General features: G+C 41.0%; 1 protein-coding gene across 3 annotated transcripts in view; it reads right to left on the bottom strand.

Moving 5' to 3' along the window:
* vap (RAS p21 protein activator vap) overlaps nt 1-22,440 on the bottom strand; it is a 181,580-nt gene that overhangs the window by 26,611 nt on the left and 132,529 nt on the right. For 2 of the 3 annotated variants that reach the window (XM_043211381.2, XM_043211382.2), the window contains exon 6: nt 12,784-13,633. The exons of the other annotated variant lie outside the window; for it this stretch is intronic. In XM_043211381.2, the coding sequence (XP_043067316.1) occupies nt 12,784-13,633 (850 nt within the window). The remainder of the gene's footprint in view (nt 1-12,783; nt 13,634-22,440) is intronic. 3 annotated transcript variants of the gene reach the window in all.

The following is a 22,440-nucleotide window of genomic DNA, read 5'->3' as shown; positions in this document are numbered from 1 at the left end:
ATAATCTGGAATGGAAAATCCAATTCAGCCTAATTCACAAAGCGCTCAACAGACCCCAGAACAGCCAAATAGCAAAACGGAAACGGAAAATCAGAACACGGTAAAATAGCTGCTCGTAGCACAACAGTCTAAATAATCTATGCAGACTCTACCAATATCAATGTGGAACGCCAATGGTTTCTCGCGGCATAAACCAGAATTGTCACAATTCCTGAACGAAAACCATATTGACGTTATGCTACTGATGGCAACGCACCTTACAAGCAGATAAAACTTTCAAATAAGAGGCAATACAATCTACCGCACAGATCATCTGGATGTGAATGCCCACGGCAGAACCAGAGTTCTAATCAGAGAATGCATCAAACACCATTTTCACAAAAGGTTTTCAACAAACTTCTTGCAGGCCACAACGATAAAAATTCGGTCAAGTAGTAGAAGCCTTTTTGATGGCTACCGTTTACTGCCCTCCTCGCTTCTCAATCTCGGAAAGACAATTTATGGACTTCTACAATTCACTTGGGGACCGATTTATAGCCGCAGGAGACTACAACGCCAAACATACGCACTGGGGATCACGTCTAGGGACTCCCAAAGGAAGGAAATTGTACAATGCAATTATAAATGTGAGAAATAAACTGGACTACGTTTCCTCTGGAAGTCCCAAATACTGGATAACCGACCCACGCAAGCTCCAAGACCTTATTGATATTGCGGTGACAAAAAACATACCTCGCAATCTAATAAGTGCCAAAGCAGTCTCGGACTTATCATCAGACCACTCGCCTGTGCTTCTAACGCTTCTTCAAAGCCCAGAAATAACCGAACACCCCTTCAGCCTGACGACGCCAAAAACGAACTGGCTAAAACACAAAAAGTACGTGAGTGCCCACATAGAACTCGCCCCGGAATTTAACATGGAATCGGACATCGACTACACTACGAGCGCCCTGGAAGAAGTACTCGTTGCGGCAGCTAAAATCTCTAAACCTCTCTCATAAGGATCGGCAAACTATATCCGATTTTTGCGATATATATCCGGTTTTAACTGCAAGGGTATATCAACTTCGGCTCAGCCCGAAGTTAGCTTTCTTTCTTGTTTGTCTAAATTGTTTGAAAAATGCTTGTTAACTCGCATAATACCACATCTGGAAGCTTGCAATAGTATCCCGGCACACCAATTTGGCTTTCGAAGAAACCATGGAACCATCGAACAAGTGAACAGATTAACATCCGAAATACGCTCAGCCTTCGAACAGCGAGAATACTGCAGCGCTATTTTCCTCGACGTATCTCAAGCTTTCGACCGAGTTTGGCTCATCGGACTCATGCACAAAATTAAAACGTATTTGCCAACATACACCCACAAGCTACTGGAATCATACCTTTACAATAAGGTATTCTCAGTGAGATGCAACGCAGCTACTTCGGGCGACTACACCATCGAAGCTGGAGTTCCGCAAGGAAGCGCACTCGACCCATGTCTATATGTTTTGTATACTGTGGATATTCCTACGAGCGCACAACTAACAACCTCAACGTTCGCCGACGATAACGCTATCCTTAGTCGCTCCAGATGCCCAATGCAGGCAACAACCCAACTGGCTAATCATCTCACAATAGTGGAAAGGTGGCTGTCCGACTGGCGCATTTAAATAAACGAACAAAAGTGTAAACATATAACGTTTACTCTTAATAGACAAACATGCCCTCCGCTTTTACTAAACGGTATGCAGATCCCTCAAGCTAACGACGTAACGTACCTTGGCGTTCACCTTGATAGACGACTTACCTGGCGCAAGCACATCGAATGCAAGAAGATGAACCTAAAACTGAAAGCCAGCAGCCTCCACTGGATCATAAACTCACGATCGCCACTGTGCCTGGACTACAAGTTACTACTGTACAATTCAGTCCTAAAGCCAATCTGGACGTATGGCTCCCAGCTGTGGGGGAACGCGAGCTGCAGCAACATAGACATCATACAGCGCGCACAATCAAAAATCTTGAAAACTATCACAGGAGCACCTTGGTATGTTCGCAACGAAAACATCCACCGGGATCTGGGCATCCTCGCAGTGAAAGACGAAATCCAGAAGCAAAAAGAGTCATACAAAGAAAAACTGTCTTCGCACCCAAATTTTCTCGCTCGGGGATTGACTCCGGTTTCTAACGTATCCCGCCTTAGACGCAACGACCTCCCAATCCAGCAATCGATTTTTAGGGCCGTCTAACTCCGTATCAGTCAATATGACTGTTAGTTAAGTTAAAAATATAAGATTTGATACACGTCTTGTTAGTCTCGCAAAGAGAAGATTCAAGAAATAAAAGCAACGTTAAAATAAAAAAAAAAAAAAACAATGATACCGAAGCTTGGAAACGACCACACAATTCCGACATCGTATAGACCAGTGGTCGGCACGGCCCTATCCCGAGGGCATAGGAAATTTCTCTGCCAGAGCTCTGCCACACACACACACAGTATAAATGTGTGAAACGTCATGCTCACAGCCTACTTTCTGCTATTCGTTACTAACACTTATGCGTTTAAATCATATCAATATATTGGGGTGCCGACCACTGGTATAGACCAATAAGCCTTATATCTTGTTAGTCTACATTTTTTGAAAAATGCTTGTTAACTCGCATAATACCATCGAGCACGTGAACCGTTCAGCCTTCGAACAGCAAAAATACGGTGCGATTTTTTTCTCGACGTATTTTAAGCTGCTGACCGAGTTTGGCTTAAGGGACTCATGCACAAAATTCAACGTATTTGCCAATATACGTAAACTCACAAGCTACTGGAATCATACCTTTACAATAAGGTATTCTCAGTGAAATGCAACAAAGCTACTTCGGGCGACAACAGCTGGGGTTCCACAAGAAAGCGCAATCGGCCCTTATCTATATGTTTTGTATGCTGCGGATATTACAAACGAACAACAACAACAGGTGTCCAACCCAAGAAACAAACAAACTCGCTAATCATCTTGGAGTAGTGAAAAGGTGGCTGTCCGACTGGCGCATTTAAATAAACGAACAAAAGTGTAAACATGTAACGTTTACTCTCAATAGACAAACATGCCCTCCGCTTTCACTAAACGGTATGAAGATTCCTCAAGCTAAGGTACATAACGTACATTAGCGTCCATCTTGATAGACGACTAACCTGGCGTAAGCACCTCGTACGCAAGAAGATGCACCTAAAACTAAAAGCTAGCAGCCTCCACTGGATCGAAAACTCCAGATCGCCACTGTGCCTGGACTACAAGTTACTACTCTACAATTCAGACCTAAAGCCAATCTGCACGTATGGCTCCCAGCTTTGGGGGAACGCGAGCAGTAGCAACATAGACCTCATACAGCGCGCACAATCAAAAATCTTGAGAACTATCACTGGGGCACCTTGGTATGTTCGCAACGAAAACATCCACCAAGATCGTAGCATCGGGGATTGGTTCGGGTTTCCTGCGGACCCCGCCTGCGACGCAACGACCTACCAACCCAGCAATCAATATTTAGGGCCTTCAAACTTTGTAACAGTCAATATGACTTTTAGTTATGTCTTGTTAGAGTCTTGCAAAGAGAAAATTCAAGAAACACAAGCAAGGTTAATAGAAATAAACACGCTGCATATTATGGCTGCAGGAGTTATGGTGTGGGATGCCATTTCATAATATAGCACCTATGAACATAGACTCAAATAATAAAATACTGAAAGAAGCGTTTTCATACTTTGAGGATCTTTTTTAAGGTCAGCGTTGTATCAGCGTAGCAGCACGATATTGCTTCAATGCATACGGCTCGAATCGTCAAGTCCTATAAAGCGACCCACAATGTGGATTTATTAAAATGGCCAACTTATTCGCTGGACTTGAATATAATAGAAAACGAATGGCGTTGGCTAACACGTCAAGCTTGTGGTTCTGGCCAACCATACTCAAAAGAAAGCTTACTTCGGGCACAGCCGAAGTTCATATAGCCTTGCAGTTAAAACCGGATATATCACAAACATCGGATATAGTTGGCCAACCCTAATGCGTATATTATAATATAACCAATTTATTCAAATAAAATATCTAAAAAAAAGTCCCAAGCTTCTATCTTCAAAAATACCAAAGTTGGTATTTCTACCAAATATCATTTCCGATCGTTCAGTTGTATGACAGCTATAAGATGTAGTCGGCCGATCGTTAAGAAATTTGGTAGTTCGGATTAACTGACCAAAGATAGAATCTGTACGAAGTTACAATCGCGACCTTTCCGTCTTATATGTATACTGCGTGCAAAGGAAATAAGTGTGTGCAAAGTTTCAAGTCGATAGCTTTAAAACTGAGAGACGTAGAAACAAACAGACGGACAGACAGACAGACGGACATGGTTATATCAACTCAGGAGGTGATCCTGATCACGAATATATACTCTTTATAGGGTCGGAGATGACTCCTTTACTGCGTTGCACACTCTTGAACAAAATTATAATACCCTCTAAAAGGGTATAAATATTAATCAATCAACTTTATAGATGGAAAAAAAAATGCGGTCGGATTAGCTCTCATATTTATTTAAAGTGATAGAAGGATTTTTCTCCCAGATAAAACTGCAGAAAGTATTTCTTTATATGTTCCGCTTTATAAGGAAATATTCCTTCCGCTTCTCTTTCTACTGTCGCATATAACGAAGCCTTTAAAATTGTCGAGATAGTCCAAAAGCACGAGTATTAAGAAGAAAAAGAAAAGATCCGAAAAAGTTTAATTGTTTGCCCATGTCTACAAAGGTTGAATCCGTTTGTAGATGAATTCTCTGAAGCCCCGGTTGGTGTTGCGGGATGAGGGGCGACTAGCAACTGCATCCGTACGATGCCAAGTTCCGATTTTTCATGTGGGTCCACGAGCACGAGTCTTTTGCAACAGCGCATATGGAACGTAAATTCTCAAGAAGTCAGCAGTCTGATAGTACGGTCATGCACACGCTGCTTTAAATGCAAGCTGATGACTCAATGTAGTCTAAGGAGATATGTAGAAAAGATCCAGAAAATTTGATATATATTCCGCAATCATGATCTGAGTGATATTTTTGAGCGAAAAAAAAAATAAAAAAACAAAAATATGGATTATTCATGATTTATATTTTTTAGTTCAGGAAATAATGGTTATTTTGTGAGTTTTAAAATAAAACTCAACGATTACGGTTGTGCGCTGTGTTACAAGATTTTTTATTATGTGCCATTTCGTTTCGTTTAGACCCATTCGTTTAGATTAGCTCTAAAAGTGAATTGTACTCCAGGCACAGGTGCGACCGTTGCTTTATATTACACCTGGAGCTGATGCAGCTTTTTGCGTTCGATGTGTACACGTCAGGATATTTGCCTATAGGGGTTGGCGGTTCTTGGGCAGCTCGAATTGGGCATGTGGAACGTCTAAGGATCGATGTATCATCGGCACAAATTGACGTGATTAGTAGTTCATTTGTAGGAATACCCGCAGTATACAGGACATAAAGATAAGGTTCAAGTGCGATTTCTTGTGGAACTCTAGCTTTGATGATCAAGTCACTAGAAGTTGCTGTGTTGAGCCTCAATGACAATACCAAATTGTAGCGGTGTATAATGGCAGTTCTAATTTTGGGCAAGAGATCTAAAATTCAAAAACAGCCGAAGACTTGAGATACGATGAGAAATAAAGCTCTATAATATTTTCGATGTTCTAGTCGTATTCTTATGTTATAGTTTTTACTTTCTCAATGGTTTTTGCTCTTCTAAGTACGAGGGTAGCCTGATAAAAAGTCGGCTTTACAAAAAAAACATTTTTTTTTAAATTCGTAAACATTTTATTCGATTAGTGTTTTCTATTAGCTGATTACTGTGAAAGTTTCATGCGGTTTTATCAACACTGGTAATTTTGGCGGGACTCTTAGCGCATGCCCTTTTCATTATCGTCAACATGAATAAAATCGAATATCGTCATAAGATTTCTGTTTTTAAAAGAGAAATCCAACGACGATATTAAAAAGGAGTTAGATAAAGTTTATAAGGATTTAGTTCCATCGTTTTCATCAATAAAATATTGGACTGCTGAATTTAAACGCGGGCCGACAAGCATTTTTGACGATGATCGCCCGGGTCGTCCCAGAGAGGTGACAACACCAGAAATTGTTGATGAAGCCCAAGGAATGATATTGGATGATCGCTGAATCAAGCTGCGAGAGATTGAAAATGCTCTAAACATTTCTCGGGAACGTGATGGAAACATTTTACACGAATTTTTACACATAAGTAAGCTTTCGTCAAGATGGGTGCCGCGATTGCTCACAATGGAAAATAAACGCAACTGCTTGCACACTGCGAAGGAGAGTTTGGCATTGCTTAACGCATTTTTTTCGTCGTTTTGTGACTGTTGACAAAATCTGGGTTCATTGAGCAATAAAAAAGCCAAATTTGAAAAAAAAAAACGTATTTTCCTTGTAAGGCCGACTTTTAATCAGCCTACCCTCGTGTGTTAATATGCGATCTAGAAGAAATTCTTCGAACAATTTTGACTTACAATATACAAGTCCTTTTGATGTATACGATGTCTTTTCCGGTTTTCGACTTTTTTCACTTCTTTGGTTATCAGCCAGGCCGTCAGCCAACGGGTACAATAGGGGGACCTACGCGCAAGCAATTGCGTGCCGTAACTGTGTACACCGCTGGTAAGGTCATGTCTCTGCCGTGGATGCTGGCTAATGGTAGTCGGGCGGGGAGAAGAACACTCCCTTCTTTAAATCACCCCAATCCAAGGTGGAACAGCATATGCCAAAGGATGCGTGTCCGAGGGGGGGCTCGGACGCTAATATGCGAACTCTGGGGGACCGACCGACCTGTCGGTCAAGACGCGCGATAGGTAGAGACCTACAAGCGGATGGTTGCATCGCTTGGAGAGGTCTGCCCTGGAGCTAAGCTGGTGGCGGTTGACTGGGACGAGATCCCTAGCAAACCGAGGGCGCGAGTGTGGCTCACTGAAAAGCCAGCCGACCCTAAAACCATACTAACGTTGCTTAGGATGTGCAACCCGACGCTTCCCACGGCGGACTAGAGAGTCGCCAAAGTCGAGGAGGCGGTGGGACTGCGGAGGCAGGTCGTCCTCACACTAAACGAGGAGACCGTTAAAACCCTGGAGAGGACGGAGCACCGGCTGAAGTACGGATTCGAACACGTTTCGGTCCGTATCTACAAATCCGATGCGAAGACCAAGCCAGGAGGTATCGGGCTGGAGGCAGACACGCAAGAGCCAGACTTGGAGGAGCCGACCGAAGAGGGGCACCCGGAAGGAATGTCGGATGAGGAGGAGGACATCCTGAAAGGGTACACCTCGGAGGAAAGCGACTTGGCAAGGGCACTTAGTGGAGTCGGAATGGAGGAGGACTGTCTGCTGAGCTCCGAGATGGACGCAGAAATAACTGTGGTGGAGATTTGTAAGGATGTTCCTGACGATCTTGCAGATGAACCTCCACCAAAGTAAAGCAGCGTCAGCTGCCCACCTACTCCACCTCGCCGAGAGTGGAGCTGATGTGGCCCTCATCCAGAAACCCTGGATCCTAGGAGACAGGATTCTTGGGTTGGGGGCGTCGGAGTTTAGGCTCTGCAAAGCCGATACAACAGGTAAAAGGCGAGCCTGCATCCTCGCAAAAAAGAACCTAAACCTCTTTTTGCTACCCAATCTCAGCAAAGAAGACCACGTAGCCGCAGCAATAGAGAGCCCAAATGGCCCTCTAAGGATATGTTCGGCGTATATGGGCCACGACCAGGAGGCCCTCCCCCCGCACCCGCTAATCAAACAGCTGGTGGAAGACAGCAGGAAGCACAAGATCGACCTGATCTTAGGTTGCGATGGTAACGCCCATCATCATCAGTGGAGAAGGACTGACACGAACGAGAGGGGTGAGTCAATTTTATCCTAGGCTCCAATCTTCTGGTGGCTAACAGGGGTACAGAACCCACTTTCATAGTCAAGAACAGAGGGGAAGTACTTGACGTCACTCTTTACTCAGAATCCTTAGCAGACAGGATTGTTAGATGGGGAGTCCTAGAGAAACACTCTTTCTCGGACCACCGATACATAAAATTAGTGGTCAACTTTGAGAACTTTAATCGACTAACGGTACGATACTAATAACGGTAACGGTACTAATCGACTAAAAAAATAGAAAGTTCCTTGGGGTAACCTCCAACAGGGGACGTTGACAGTAGGGAAGCCCTGGATGCCATGGTGGACACGCTTACGGCAGCGTGGGCATTCAATAAAGCTTGACCCAAAAGCAGATCGGGCAATAGCAAGTCAAAGAAACCACCATGGTTCTCGCAAACACTTGCAACCTTTAAAACCAAGGCCCGCAAGGCCTTTAATTTTGCCAGCCAAACAAACTCACAGACAGCCTGGGAGTCATATAAAGCGGACCTTAGGCAATAGAACAAAGAACTTCGCAAGGAAAAAAGGAATGCCTGGGCCAAGTTCTGCACGAACAACCACCTTCCTTCTCAAGACAATGAAGAGACTAATCAGCCTTAAAGATTAACTAATTAATTTTACCATAACGCCGATGATATCTCGGAATAACAGCACTTAGTGACAAGAAGTACACACTCATTGCTTTTCTAGACATAGAAGGTGCGTTCAACAACATCCTACCAAGCTCGATACCACAGCAACACAAAAAAGAATATTTTTTCGGGTCTGGAGGTCAGACCATGTTTACTATATGTTTTCGGGGTCGCTGAATCCGAATCCGAGGTCCAAAAAACCCCAGCACGTCAGGGTTCTGACATAACCTCAAAAAAACTCATACAAAATTATATTCGAGTCCGTGGGTCAGACCATGTTTATTATATGTTTTAGGGTCCGAATCCGAGGACTGTTGAGGCGTCACTAGGAGAAGAATCTATTCATAGATACGTCAGAAGAAGCACTCCGCAAGGATGCGTACTCTCACCCCTACTGCGATACTGCGATCCCTAGAAGGGGGTGGTTGCAAAGTTATCGCTTATGCGGATGATGTCGCAATTGCCTTTCCTGGGAAATTTCCCCAGACTCTATGTGACTGCATGACGGACAAACTTAAGGTCCTCTCAACATGGGCAGTTAGGAATGGACTAGGTGTAAACCCGTCCAAAATCGAGCTCGTCCTCTTCACCAGAAGGTACAAAATACCAAACTTAAAGCTTCCAAAACTATTAGGAGAAACACTCTCCCCCAGCAGTAGCGCGAAGTACTTAGGAATTACGCTAGAGAGGAAACTGGACTGGAAGTCAAACACCATGGATAGAGCTAACAAGGCAACAATCGCGCTCTATACATGCCGAAAAGCCATTGGCCTTAAATGGGGAATGTCCCCAATAATAGTAAGATGGCGTTACACAGCGGTCATAAAACCCATCCTTTTCTACGGGGTGGTGATCTGGTGGCCTGCTCTCACAAACTCCACATGTAGAGTGAGAATTAGGAAAACGCGATGGATGTCGGAGGTCTGTATCACAGGCAGCATACGTACCACACCGACTGATGCCCTAGACTTCATACTCCACCTATTACTTGTAGAGATAATGGGGGCCAAGAAAGCCACGCTTTCGGCAATTAGGCTACGCGAGACGGGCATATGGAAAAGGACCGACTATGGAAATACCAAGTTGGACCTCCACCACTGCACACCAATAGGGGCTACAGACTACTGCGTACCTGTCGATCATACCACCTTAAAATACAAGGTCTACATTCCAACAAGGGAGGAATGGGCCACACTAATCCCGGGACCAGCCGGTTCCCTCCATATCTACACAGACGGTTCAAAATTGAATGGCCAGGTGGGGGGCGGTTTCCATTGCGAGCAGCTGTGTTTAAATGAGTCCTTCAGACTCCCCGACCACTGTAGTGTTTTCCAAGCAGAAGTAATAGCTATCGGAGAAGCACTCAGATCCCCAGCACTTATTGGAAATCAGGACACAATCTGTATCTTTTCAGACAGTCAAGCCGCACTCAAAGCCCTTGACGGTCTTTCATCCAACTCCAGGACAGTGAATGACTGTCGCAGATCTCTTAACGAGATGGCAGAGCAGCATGACATACACCTCATATGGGTGCCCGGGCATAGGGACCACGAGGGTAATTGCGCCGCCGACGAACTAGCAAGAGCAGGTACTACCAATCCTCTCCTACCGGAGAAGGAACCAGTAGGGATACCCTTTAGCTACATGTAGGCTAAAATGCAGGGATCACTTTGACCGCGCATCACTGAGGAAATGGAGAAATCTCCAAAGCTGCAGGAACTCCCGCATGATATGGCCCATCCGATCTAGGAGGAGGTCAATGATGCTTATCGCCCTGAATAGGCAGGACTGTAGTCTGGCGATCAAGGCCATTACGGGCCATTGACCATTAACCATTCAAGGCCATTACATTGGTTAATAGGAGCACACGCGGCTAGACTAGCGGTGCCACATTATGACTAATGCAGGAGCTTTGGGGACGAAGAAGAAAAAGAGACAGTCGCACACCTCCTGTGTCAATGTCCTGTGCTGGGGCGCAGCCGACGCAAATTCTTGGGCGCAGCAATACTCACAGACCTAACAGACCTCGCGAAGGTCGCTCCACACAGACTCGTAGCTTTCATCCGTAAATCTGGATGGGACCGGAGCCGCCGCAGGAAGGATAGAACACCCTTGGGCACATAAGTAACGGGAAGGGAGAGGTCCTCTTGTAGGACCCTTGCCTGTGCGGTATCACAAGGAGACCCAGCGGCTCAAGTGGATGGGGGTTAGACACCGGCCTCTCATCGCCGCCTCAACCTAACCTTACCTTGGTTATCAGCCAAGATAGTTTACATGATTTTTTGAGTCAAAAAGTCACCACCCGGAAGTTTATTGATGAATTGGAGGCAGAATAAATGCATTTGTGGCAGTGTTAGGATGGAAAACACTTTGGAAATATGTAACGAATTTTTTAGTTCTATCTTCATCGCTGCATACGCACCATTTCAAAACTTATATTTTCCCGATTTTCCATTCCAGATCGTAGAGCAACGGAATTGGACCGTTTATACCACTTGTAGGCCCTTAATGCTTTTCAAGTGGTACGTGTAATAGTTTTTCTAAGCACTGTCAAGATATTTGAATTTTCGAATTTTTTTGCTATTGACCATAATTTTCTAAGCTTTTGTTTTTTATATTTGTTTTCGTTTCATTAGTCAAAACTTTAATATTTAACATGACGCCCATGTTAATATTTTCTTAGAAGGATGGATGTAGGATGTAGAAAAAAAGAAAGGAAAACTAACTTAGGGCGGAGGCGAAGTTTATATACCCTTGAAGTTAAAATCAAATATATATATCAATAATCGCGGATATAGTTGGCCGATCCTTATGATCATTATGTAACCAATTTATTACAATACAAAATCTAAAAAAAAACCCAAGCTTCTATCTTCAAGAACACCAAAGTTGGACTTTTTACCAAATACTAAATACCATTTCCGATCGTTCAGTTATATGGCAAGAATATATGCCAAGTTCCAACTTTCTTTCTTTAAAAATACGAAAGTTGCGTCATTTCCGCTAGTTAAGTAATATGGAAGCTATAGGATATAGTCGGACGATCCTTATGAAATTTGGTGGGTCGTATTATTTTGCCAAAAATAGCATCATCCCAAATCCTAAAATCTAAAAACAAGTCCCAAGCTTCTATCTTCAAAAATACCAAAGTAGGTATTATTACCAAAAACCAAAAACCATTTCCGATCGTTCAATTATATGGCAGCTATAAGATACAGTCGATCGTTATACAATTTTGTAATTCGGATCAACTGACCAATAACAGAGAAGTTCCAACTTTCCATCTTCAAAAACACGAAAGTTGGAATATTTACGATTGTTCAGTTCTTTGGCACTTATATGGTTCAGTTATATTTGCCAAAAGTATCATTTATACAAAATCCGAACACTTTAACTCTAAAAACACTGAAGTTATACCATTTCCGATCAATCAGTTATATTGCAGCTATAGGATATAGTCGGCCGATACCGACCGTCCGACTTATATTCTGCGTGCAAAGGAAAGAACGGTGTGTGCAAAATTCCAAGTCGATAGCTTTTAAACTGAGAAACAAGTTTGCGTAGAAACAGACAGACGGACAGACAGACAAACGGACAGACTGACCGACGGATAGAGGGACAGACGGACATGCTCATAACAACTCAGGAGGTGATCCTGATCAAGAATATATATACTTTATAGGGTCAGTGTTGTCTCTTTTACTGCGTTGCCCACATTTGAGCAAATTATACCTGCTGCGCAGATATAATAAGCAACTATATAACTAAACTATGCCAGTCTGCAGGAATCAAGTTTTAATCCCAACATCAAAACACACGTTTAGCGTGTTGCAATCAACGAGGATGAGATTCCTTTATCGATAGACAGTTGGTGAATAATACTGGAGCGAGGATCACATTCAAGGGGTTTATTTTCGTAGATTTAATGGAAGAACAAGTAAAGTCAAGATCAGACCCAATCCAAAGCTATAGCCTTGTGGCGCCAAAGCACCGCACCGTACGAAGAAACAAAATTGCAAAATGTAGCAACCATCCTACAATGCGTTTGTCTGGTCGATACGAAAATTCTATGTTATGTACTTTTTATTGACCATTTATAGGTGAAACCAATTTTTCGAATCAATGAAGAAATGTGTTGCAAAATTTATGTTTGAATTTTATAAATTTGTGGTATATGTGATATGTGAAGAATTTTTACTTACTCTAGTATGAATTCCTCCTCCCAAACGGGCTCTGGAGCTATTTTGACACGCGTTTTTCCCACTTTAACCTGATTAAGAGAAATGCTGCAATACGGATGTGGTACTAATTTGAATGGTAAACGATGTGCTTCAAGTACGTGCAAATTAAGACAACGCAACTCTCGAAGACGGGAAACTTTTTTTTGAGCACGACTTAGTTGTGAGTCACATTGTGCCTTCAGTGCATTTATCCATTCTACGTAACTCTCCTGGCTAGGAGAGCAAAGATAAGTTACGGTGGCCAGGCAAGGTAGTGCTCTCTCTACAATTTGAAAGCAAAAAGGACGCTCCCATAGAGAATCGTGACACTGATAAAGATATGCACAGGACAAGTCAATTAAACCTTTTGGCTTTGTTTTTTTAGGATTATCATAAAAACAAAGTTGAGTTTCAGAGCCATCATTGATAAGAGCAAAGTAAAGTTGTTTCCATTTTATAGTTTTATCGGATTTCTTATTTAAATGTCCATGGTGTTTGATTCCCTTTATTTTCTTTAAGCCAATTTGGTCACGGCACTCACGTAGTGTAGCATAGATTTTTTCAGCGGCTTTTTCGACCACATACTGTTCATTAAACTCAGGCTGTACACCGTTGACAACAGGATGGTTCAATGAGTGGCCTTCCACAATTTGTTCCTTACGATATCTGTTTATTACTGCATCCAAACATTCAAAAGTTCTTCCACCCATTAAATATCGCACACCTTTTTTTTCGATACGAAATCTTTGTATTTGGTTGTTGATATGAAAAAAAAGTGAGTAATCGCCGGGAGAATTATCACTTGGGCGAACTAAAAAACTTCCAGGGCCCGCTAAAATGAAAAAAGATGATTTATTGAAATATTTTTTTGTAATCAAAATACAAGCTTTAGGTTTTCTATTTAATTGTTTGTTTTTATACTCTTGCAGAGGGTATTATAATTTTGTCCAAAAGCGTACAACGCAGTGAAGGAGACACTATAAAGTGTATATATTCTTGATCAGGATCAACTCCTGAGTTGATATGAGAATGTCTGTCTGTCTGTTTCTATGCGAACTAGTCTCTCAGATTTAAAGCTATCGACTTGAAACTTTTCACAAATCCTTCCCTTATTTGCACGCAGTATATAAGTCGGATGTTTGCGATATATATCCGGTGTTAACTGCAAGGGTATTTAAACTTCGGTTCCGCCCGAAGTTAGCTTTTCTTTTTTGTTAAAGTTAGAAAGTTCGGGCTTTGCATGAGTACTATTTTTGGCAAAATAATATGAAATGCCAAATTTCAGTATCGGCCGACTATATCCTATAGCTGCTATAGAAATGTCTCAACTTTAGTTTTTTTTGAAGATAGAAAGTTGGAACTTTCGTTTCCAAAAATACCAAGAAGCTTGGGACTTTTTTTTTAGATTTTGTATTTTTATAAATTGGTTTTATTATGATATTGGTTTTTATTATGATATATATCGGCAAACTATATCCGATGTATGCGATATATATTCGATTTTTACTGCAAGGGTATATCAACTTGGGCTCCGTCCGAAGTTAGCTTTTCTTTCTTGTTTTATTATATATGTGATTTTTTATTTGTTTTATATGTATTATATTATTATTTATATTTTTTTAATACATTCCTTTCTCTTGGCTCGAATTAATCGATCTGCTTCTCTTTTGAAGCATGCGATAATTTTCAGCTATCTTTCATTAATTGTTTGTATTACCCTGCTTTTGCATGCCCGTCTGTCTGTCTTTCCGTTTTTACGCGAACTAGTCTCTCAGTTTTAAAGCTATCGACTTGAAACTTTGCACACCCTTTTTTCCTTTGCACGCAGTATATAAGTCGGAACGAACAGGATCTGTCGAGTTTATCCTATAGCTGCCATTTAACTGATTGATCGGAAGTGACCAAATTTTGTTAAGATAGAAGCTTAGAACTTTTTATACCCTTGCAGAGGGTATTCGAATTTTGTCCAAAAGCGTATAACGCAGTAAAGGTGACATGTCCGACCCTATGAAGTGTATGTATTCTTGATCAGGATCACCTCCTGAGTTGATATGAGCATGCCCGTCTGTCTGTTTGTTTCTACGCAAACTAGTCTTTCAGATTTGTAGCTATCGACTTGAAACTTTGCACACACCGTTCTTTCCTTTGTACGCAGTTTATAAGTCGGAACGGCCGGGATCTGCCGACTATATCCTATAGCTGGCATATAACTGATTGATCGGATATGGTATAACTTTAGTGTTTTTAAAGTTAAAGAGTTCAAATTTTACACGAGAGCTATTTTTGCAGAATAATACGACATGCCAAATTTTATAAGGATCGAACGACTATATCCTATAGCTGCCATATAAGTGAACGATCGGAAGTGACCCAACTTTTGTGTTTTTGAAGATAGAAACCTGGAACTTGGTACAGATTTTAGTTTTGGTCAGTTAATCCGACCTAACAAATTTTATAACGATCGGTCGACTATATCTTATAACTGCCATATACTGAACGATCGGAAATGGTTTTTTCGGAGATCGGAGATTTACAAACTTTGGTATTTTTGAAGATAGAAGCTTGGGACTTTTTTTTTAAAGATATTTTATTGTAATTAATTGGTTTTATTATGATATTCCCATAAGGATCGGCCAACTATATCCGATGTTTGCGATATATATCCGGTTTTAACTGCAAGGGTATATCAACTTCGGCTCCGTCCGAAGTTAGCTTTTCTTGTTTTTTTCTGTAATATGCCCTTCCCCAAAGGGAATCAGGATTGTAAGCTAATTCAAAAGCTTATTAAAAATTTTCAATTCTCCGTGCGGAGTACCCCTCTATTTTATGTGTGTAACGCAGTGAAGCAGGCATCCCCGACCCTGGAAAATATATATACTGGTGGATAGAAATGGGGCGGTATATATATCACAAATATCGAAATTAGTTTGTTTAAAAACAGAAAAAACGTTTTTAGACAGACGGACAGCTTATCGGAGGTGATCCCGATCAAGAATTATTTTATAAAGCCGAAAATGATCACTGCGTTGCAAAAATTATAATACCTTCAAGGGTATAAAAAAAAAGAACAACTAGTGACTTTTACCATTGCACCTTACCATCTTATGGAATGATATCAAAAAGAAGCTTTTTAACAAAGCAATAATACTCTTCATAGCAGTGTGATACTTCAGTGTGATACTTAAAGCATTCTGGGTTGTGTCATCACTTCATCGCCAAATGAAGCGATGGTCACTTTATTAGACCCAAGTCTCTGATTGTTTCAAATCACCTAATACCAAGGACTAGAAATGCGATCCAAGGAGTGTCAATGGTTACTGTACTTTAGAATAGCTGTTAGTTAAAAAGGCGACCACAAAGTTCACAAGTTAAACAAACTTCTACGGCGAAACCTTAAGGTGTTGAGTAATAAGGCGACAATCACATCAGACATAAAAACGTGCCTCAAAACCATTTTACAATGATACCAAATAAAGACTTTGCCGAAAAACTTTCCTGTGCCGAGAGTCAGCTTGGCTGGAGGCCCGGAATAAAAATTCTGTTCAGTCTCTAACGGAGGGCTGAGGGTACCTGGTGGCCCTCAGTTCGAAGAAGCCTTACCCGGGCAATGCAGTTTCGAATGCAGCTGAAAAGCTCTTTCGCGGAAATCGCTAAAAATGGAAACTCTCTGACGACGTGCCACGGAACCTAAGGCAAAGCGGTCACGAACGCATCCAAAAGAAAAGTAAGTGTATGTCGCCTGTGTTTTAAAATGATTCCAGGGAACCAGGCCCTAAAACTGTCTGTAAAGACGTGGGCTGGTTCCCGGGCAGCGTTAAGGTTGTGGCCTGTGATAGATAGAGCTGTTCAGGTCGGCAAGTCGTTACAGGCTCCGGATCATCCGCTTGTAGACCCCGTCTCTTGAAACGAGAATATGAATTCCGGCATCCATCAAGGGCCGAGTCAGCTCCCCACCATGCTCCAGAGTTGCAACTTACAACTTACCTTACCACAACAGACTGACGTGTCATAAGCACCATAAAGTTGTACATATCTGACTCCGGAGGCGACGCACTAGTTAAAATCTTCGAAGCCTCAGACGCCGAGGAGTCTGATCATCCGTCATACAAGTCGGATGGATGACGGCGACATCTCCGACGAAAAAGAGTCAGAAGTCACAATGGTGCAGGGGGACTTAGCAGAATTCCTTACGACTTTATTCCTCCTTTCTTTCTTAGCAGAATTCATCGCCCTAGTCCAGGAATCCTCATTAGTAAGAGGAAGGGTTTTTGGACTAGGGACCAAGGGCGTCAAGCTCCTAGCCGCTAGTAAAGAAGATAAGACTAGAGCCTGCATTCTAGACAAATAGCTAGCGTTTAAGCATATTCTTGCTTCAAAATAACAGTGAATCAGACAACGCGGGAGCAATCGTGGAGCTTCAGCCAACTCTAATCCGGGTACTGTCTTCATACATGTCCCACGAAAAATCGAAACGCCCGGTCGAGCTAGTGCAAAAGCTAGCGGAAGACAGCGAGAAGCTAAACAAAAGTCCTCTAATAGGAGGACGCTCACCACAAACAAATGTCTGCGGTAAGTATATTTTTAATTGAAACCCTGCTCCTCTGCAATAGGGGAAATGACACAACTTTTATTATTAAAAACCGAAAAAAAATCAATAGATTTAACTCAGTATCCAAAAAGATTTTCAGTTGCTTATCCCATTGGAGAGTACTGGATAAGTACTATTTCTCCGACCACAGCTACAAAGCCAGAAATTTTTCAAAACCCCAAAAAATTAACTGGACCAAATATTCCCAAATCCTTGCGAACAATGTCACACCAGAGCCACCAGAATATCCGCCAAACGTATACAGTTTGAACACTTTGGTGCAACAATTTACTCAAGTACAAAACCAAACAAGCGAATTAAGTCCTGAGTGGTTGTCAGAGCTAGCTACCCTCCAAAGGTCTCGCAAGCCTGCATAAAGGTCACAAAGACGAAAAATATGCTCCCAATCTTCATTAAGATCGCCATATGACCATGCGGCGGTATCGCTGGAGCTCTGCTATGCAGAAATGCATTGAACGATCGGTGCCGTGTCCGCAAGAAGCCAGAGAATCCAAAGTTTGGATTACGAGATGCGAATAAAACATCCGGGATGAAGTTGTTAGTCACCCCGCCGGGTGACCTACGTCGTCCCATCTGCTCTGTCCGACAGAAGGTGACTCGTTGCGTCTAGCTTATACCTGAAAGGTCTTCACAATAGAGCCAGTAGTCCCCTACCAGCGCGTATCCACGCTTCAACATGTACTTGACTGACATTTTTGTAGGAGCCAAGTCAAGAGGCAGGGCTCCAGCAAACACCTGCAGTGCCAGGACTGACAGTGTTCGGGATAGTGGAAGGCATCTTAAGAGGATCAGCCTCTGAAAGGCAAGAAATCGCCTCCTGGCTAAAAATTGCACTAATCTATACCAGTAAGGCGAAATTAGTTATTAGTTACCTATATTAATTAGTTATTGGTATATACCTCACGACCTAAAAAGCTATTATAGAAAAGTGAGCATGTCAGCGTCCTCCCCGCCGACAAAATTCAAAACAAAAAACGCAATATATCGGACGTTTTTTAAAACTAGACCTTCCAAATATATTCATCAGTTAACGGTTACGTTAGAGGCAGATAAATAAAATATTTTCGCCCCCAATAAATTTTAAAAATTATTGTGGTGACCACACAAATTTATTTATATAACTCAAAAGCTGATCACTTTTCCCACCGATTTTGTGAATGTGGTAAAATGAATTAACTTCAGAGTTTCTGAAATATAAACAGTAAAAAAAGACGTTCGTTCACGCCGTTTGCATTTCCCAAGAGGGTTATATTATATGTATTTATATTTTGTAGAGTTTTCGTGTTTTTTGCATTAGAATTTGAGTATATTCACATTTTTGCTTTGTTGCAGATATGCACGGCTGAACTTGTTCTCAAAGTTTCTGCCGGTCGATTCGATCATTATAAAAACCAGTAAATTCAGATTGAACGTCCGTTTTCTGTATCGCAATATAATAGCTATACAGGGGGTATGTCGACCTTATTGACAGTATTGTAGGATGACACAAGATCAAAGGTGAGTAAAAAATGGCATGTTAGAGTGTTTTACCACCTTGTAGACCTAACTGTAAGCAATCCGTGGCTTTTACACAAGCGCGTTCACAAGGCAACGGCATCAAACCAAAAATTGCTAATTTCACCTGATTTCCGTATGAAAATAGCAGAAGCGTTGACTAAATTGGGCGCAGCAAAAAATAAGGGAAATCGTGGCTCTAGTCGTGACCTTCGCAGCAAACACCAAATAAAATGGTTCGGCAGGATCAATTCGGTTATTGACCATTAGACAGACGGCTGCGCTACAAATATCCAAACTGCACTGGGTTCTCCCAAACGGAGTGTGATAAATGTGGCGTTTTTTGATGCTTTAAGGGGTTATATACAGTTGTACCGCGCAAAAATATGGATTTTTATCGATTTTTTTTTGACACCATAGAAAATATTTGTGAAAAATGTTTTACCGACGTTGTTTATTACATGTTTCTGGGTACTTATTTAAATTAAAAAAAAAAAAATATTACATAATAAAAATGTTATAGCCGAATTCCCGGATCGTCTTTTTTCGATTGTGTCTTGCGGTGGACATGATATCCCGAAAACGGTTCACCCAAAATCAAAAATTCAAAAAAATTTAGTTAGTATATATTGTATTGTCTAGTCCGTGAAAGAGGGATTTTTAAAAATTTGGATTATAAAAAAAATGGCGGCGGTTTTAACAAAAAATGTACTTTTTCAAGGTATAAGATTTTCGATTTTTATGCTTTAAGAAAGGAGTTTTCAAAAAATTGAAATCCCTCGTTCACGGACTAGCTAATATCATAATAAATAAGTGGTCAAAATTTGGTGTTGATCGGATTAGTAGTCTTTTAGTAATCGTGTCCACCGCAAAGGTAATTTCCCAAAAAAAAGATTCTGAGATAATCGCGTTTAAAGTTTCAAGTTTGTTCAAGTTTGAAAAAATTTAAATAATTACCCAGAAACATGTAATAAACAACGTCGGTAAAACATTTTTCATAAATATTTTCTATGGTGTCAAAAAAAAATCGATAAAAATCCATATTTTTGCGCGGTACAACTGTATATAACCCCTTAATAAACGTAATATTTAATTTTTTTATAAATGTCCAATTGAATTTATAAATATTATAACTAATTAGAAAATATTTTCTTTTTCTTGTTTAAAATAAGGTAAATTTGAAATAAAACGACAAAATAAAATAAGTTATATTTTCTATTTAAATATGATTACCAAACAAAAACTGAATCATGAAAATTGGCGTTATTTCCATATAAAGGGTTAAGAGTTATGTACCACTCAGAATTGACCGTCTTTCGTTGCTCAAGGGGAACAGTCGCCACATGACCTGTTTTACCGAAGAAACAGGCCACCATTTGCTTCGAAGTGCTTCTTCTACGAACAACTTTCGTTAGATTTGGCTCGTCTTTGAAGACTCACACGGTGGATTGCTGTTTTGTTTCGGGCTCATAAGCATAGATCCATGATTCGTCACCTGTGACGATCTTATAAACGTTTTTTGAAACACCGTCACTGTATTTATTCAAATTTTTTATTCACCAATCCACACGAGCCTTTTTTTGAGCGATTGTCAAATTGTGTGGGATCCAACGAGAAACAATTTTTTTTTACGGCCATGCAATATCGAATGTATGCTGGTGGAAGAAATGCCCAAGGATGCCTCTATCTTACGGTATGTCACATGACGATCTTGCATTATCAGTTCATTATCATTATCAGTTTTTGGACGACTTTCACGTCCTTCGTCTTCGAGTGAGCGTCGGCCACGATTGAATTCATTATACCAGTTTTTCACAGTGGTATAAGATGGTGCTCCATCGCCATACAAAGATTTAAAATCATCGATTCACTCTTGTCGTGTTAATTCACGTCGAAAGCAGTGAAAAATGATTGCGCGAAAATGTTCACGAGTTAATTCCATTTTCTGCCAAATTGATTTTTTGAAGTTACTGTAAACAATCAAAAATTATAACCGTACGTCAAAACGTTCTGAGCAAGTGTCTGCTAAAACATGTTAAACTTCCGAATGAAAAAGTCAGATGGCGCCAGGGAACACTTATTGTGGCTTAGGCCAGAAATATATTTAGCAGCCCTCATAGATAGTGTAACAACAGCAAGCAGTAACCCAAAGTATTTTAGCTATGGACCCCTTTGGTGATATGGAGCTGCTATCTACCGCCAACGTCGTAATCAAAAGCCACTCCGGAAAGCCATTGCCTTGCTAAGCGCTGCTCGATTCTGTTTCGCATGTACACGTTGACACCCAGAGACTCACGAACCAACTGGAACTTCAAAATATCACGTCTCAGGTTTTTGTATATGGCATAGGTGATGACGGGTTCTCTAATGATGGGTTTACAGTGCAAGTCTGCATGCAATCCCAATACCGAGTCATCTCTGCGCAATTAAGGGTCCATTCTATTACGTTTTTTCAAAATAGTACAACATTTTTTTTTTTTCTTTCATACATTTTGTCCCAAAATTTCATCTGATAAATGGTTTCGGAGCTAAACAGTAATTGTATGGTCATGTCATAGTGCCGCAAAAGGAACCGGATAACTTCGAGATGGCGACTGTCACATCTCAGCCAATTTTGAACAAATCTTAAGGTTTTAAAACGCGTAATAAAATTATCTCTGAATTTGATTAAAATTACTAAATAGCCTATATATTTGATTTTTTATCGATAACAAGAAAGAAAAGCTAACTTCGGGCGGAAAAATCGGCAGTTAAAACCGGATATATATTGCAAACATCGGATATAGTTGGCCGATCCTAATGATTACATTATAATAAAACCAATTAATTAAAATAAAAAATCTAAAAATAAGTCCCAAGCTTCTATCTTCAAAAATACGAAAGTTGATATTTCTACCAAATACCATTTCCGATCGTTCAGTTATATGGCAGCTATAGGATATAGTCGGCCGATCCTTATGAAATTTGGCGTAATGTTTTGCCAAAAATAGCTCTCGCGTCAACTTTAAACTCTCTAAGTCTAAAAACACTAAAGTTATACCATTTCCGATCAATCAGTTATATGGCAGCTATAGGATATAGTCGGCCGATCCCAGCCTTTCCGACTTATATTCTGCGTGCAAAGGAAAGAACGGTGTGTGCAAAGTTTCAAGACGATAGCTTTTAAACTGAGAGACTAGTTCGCGTAGAAACGGACAGACAGACAGACGGACATGCTTATATCAACTCAGGAGGTGATCCTGATCAAGAATATATATACTTTATAGGGGCGGAGATGTATACTTCAATGCGTTGCACACTTTTGGACAAAATTATAATACCCTCTGCAAGGGTATAAAAAAGGAAGAACATATTCAGGATAAACGATACAACATTTTTCAAATGCCGCCTACTTGTTACTTTTTATACCCTTGCAGAGGGTATTATAATTTTGTCCAAAAGTGTGCAACGCAGTGAAGGAGACATCTCCGACCCAACAAAGTATATATATTCATGATCAGGATCACCTCCTGAGTTGATATGAGCATGTCCGTCTG

The sequence above is a fragment of the Drosophila bipectinata genome, chromosome XL (genome assembly GCF_030179905.1).
Source record: "Drosophila bipectinata strain 14024-0381.07 chromosome XL, DbipHiC1v2, whole genome shotgun sequence".
Taxonomy (NCBI): domain Eukaryota; kingdom Metazoa; phylum Arthropoda; class Insecta; order Diptera; family Drosophilidae; genus Drosophila; species Drosophila bipectinata.
The sequence above is the reverse complement of the archived record's forward strand: the minus strand, read 5'-3'. Positions and strand labels throughout refer to the sequence as shown.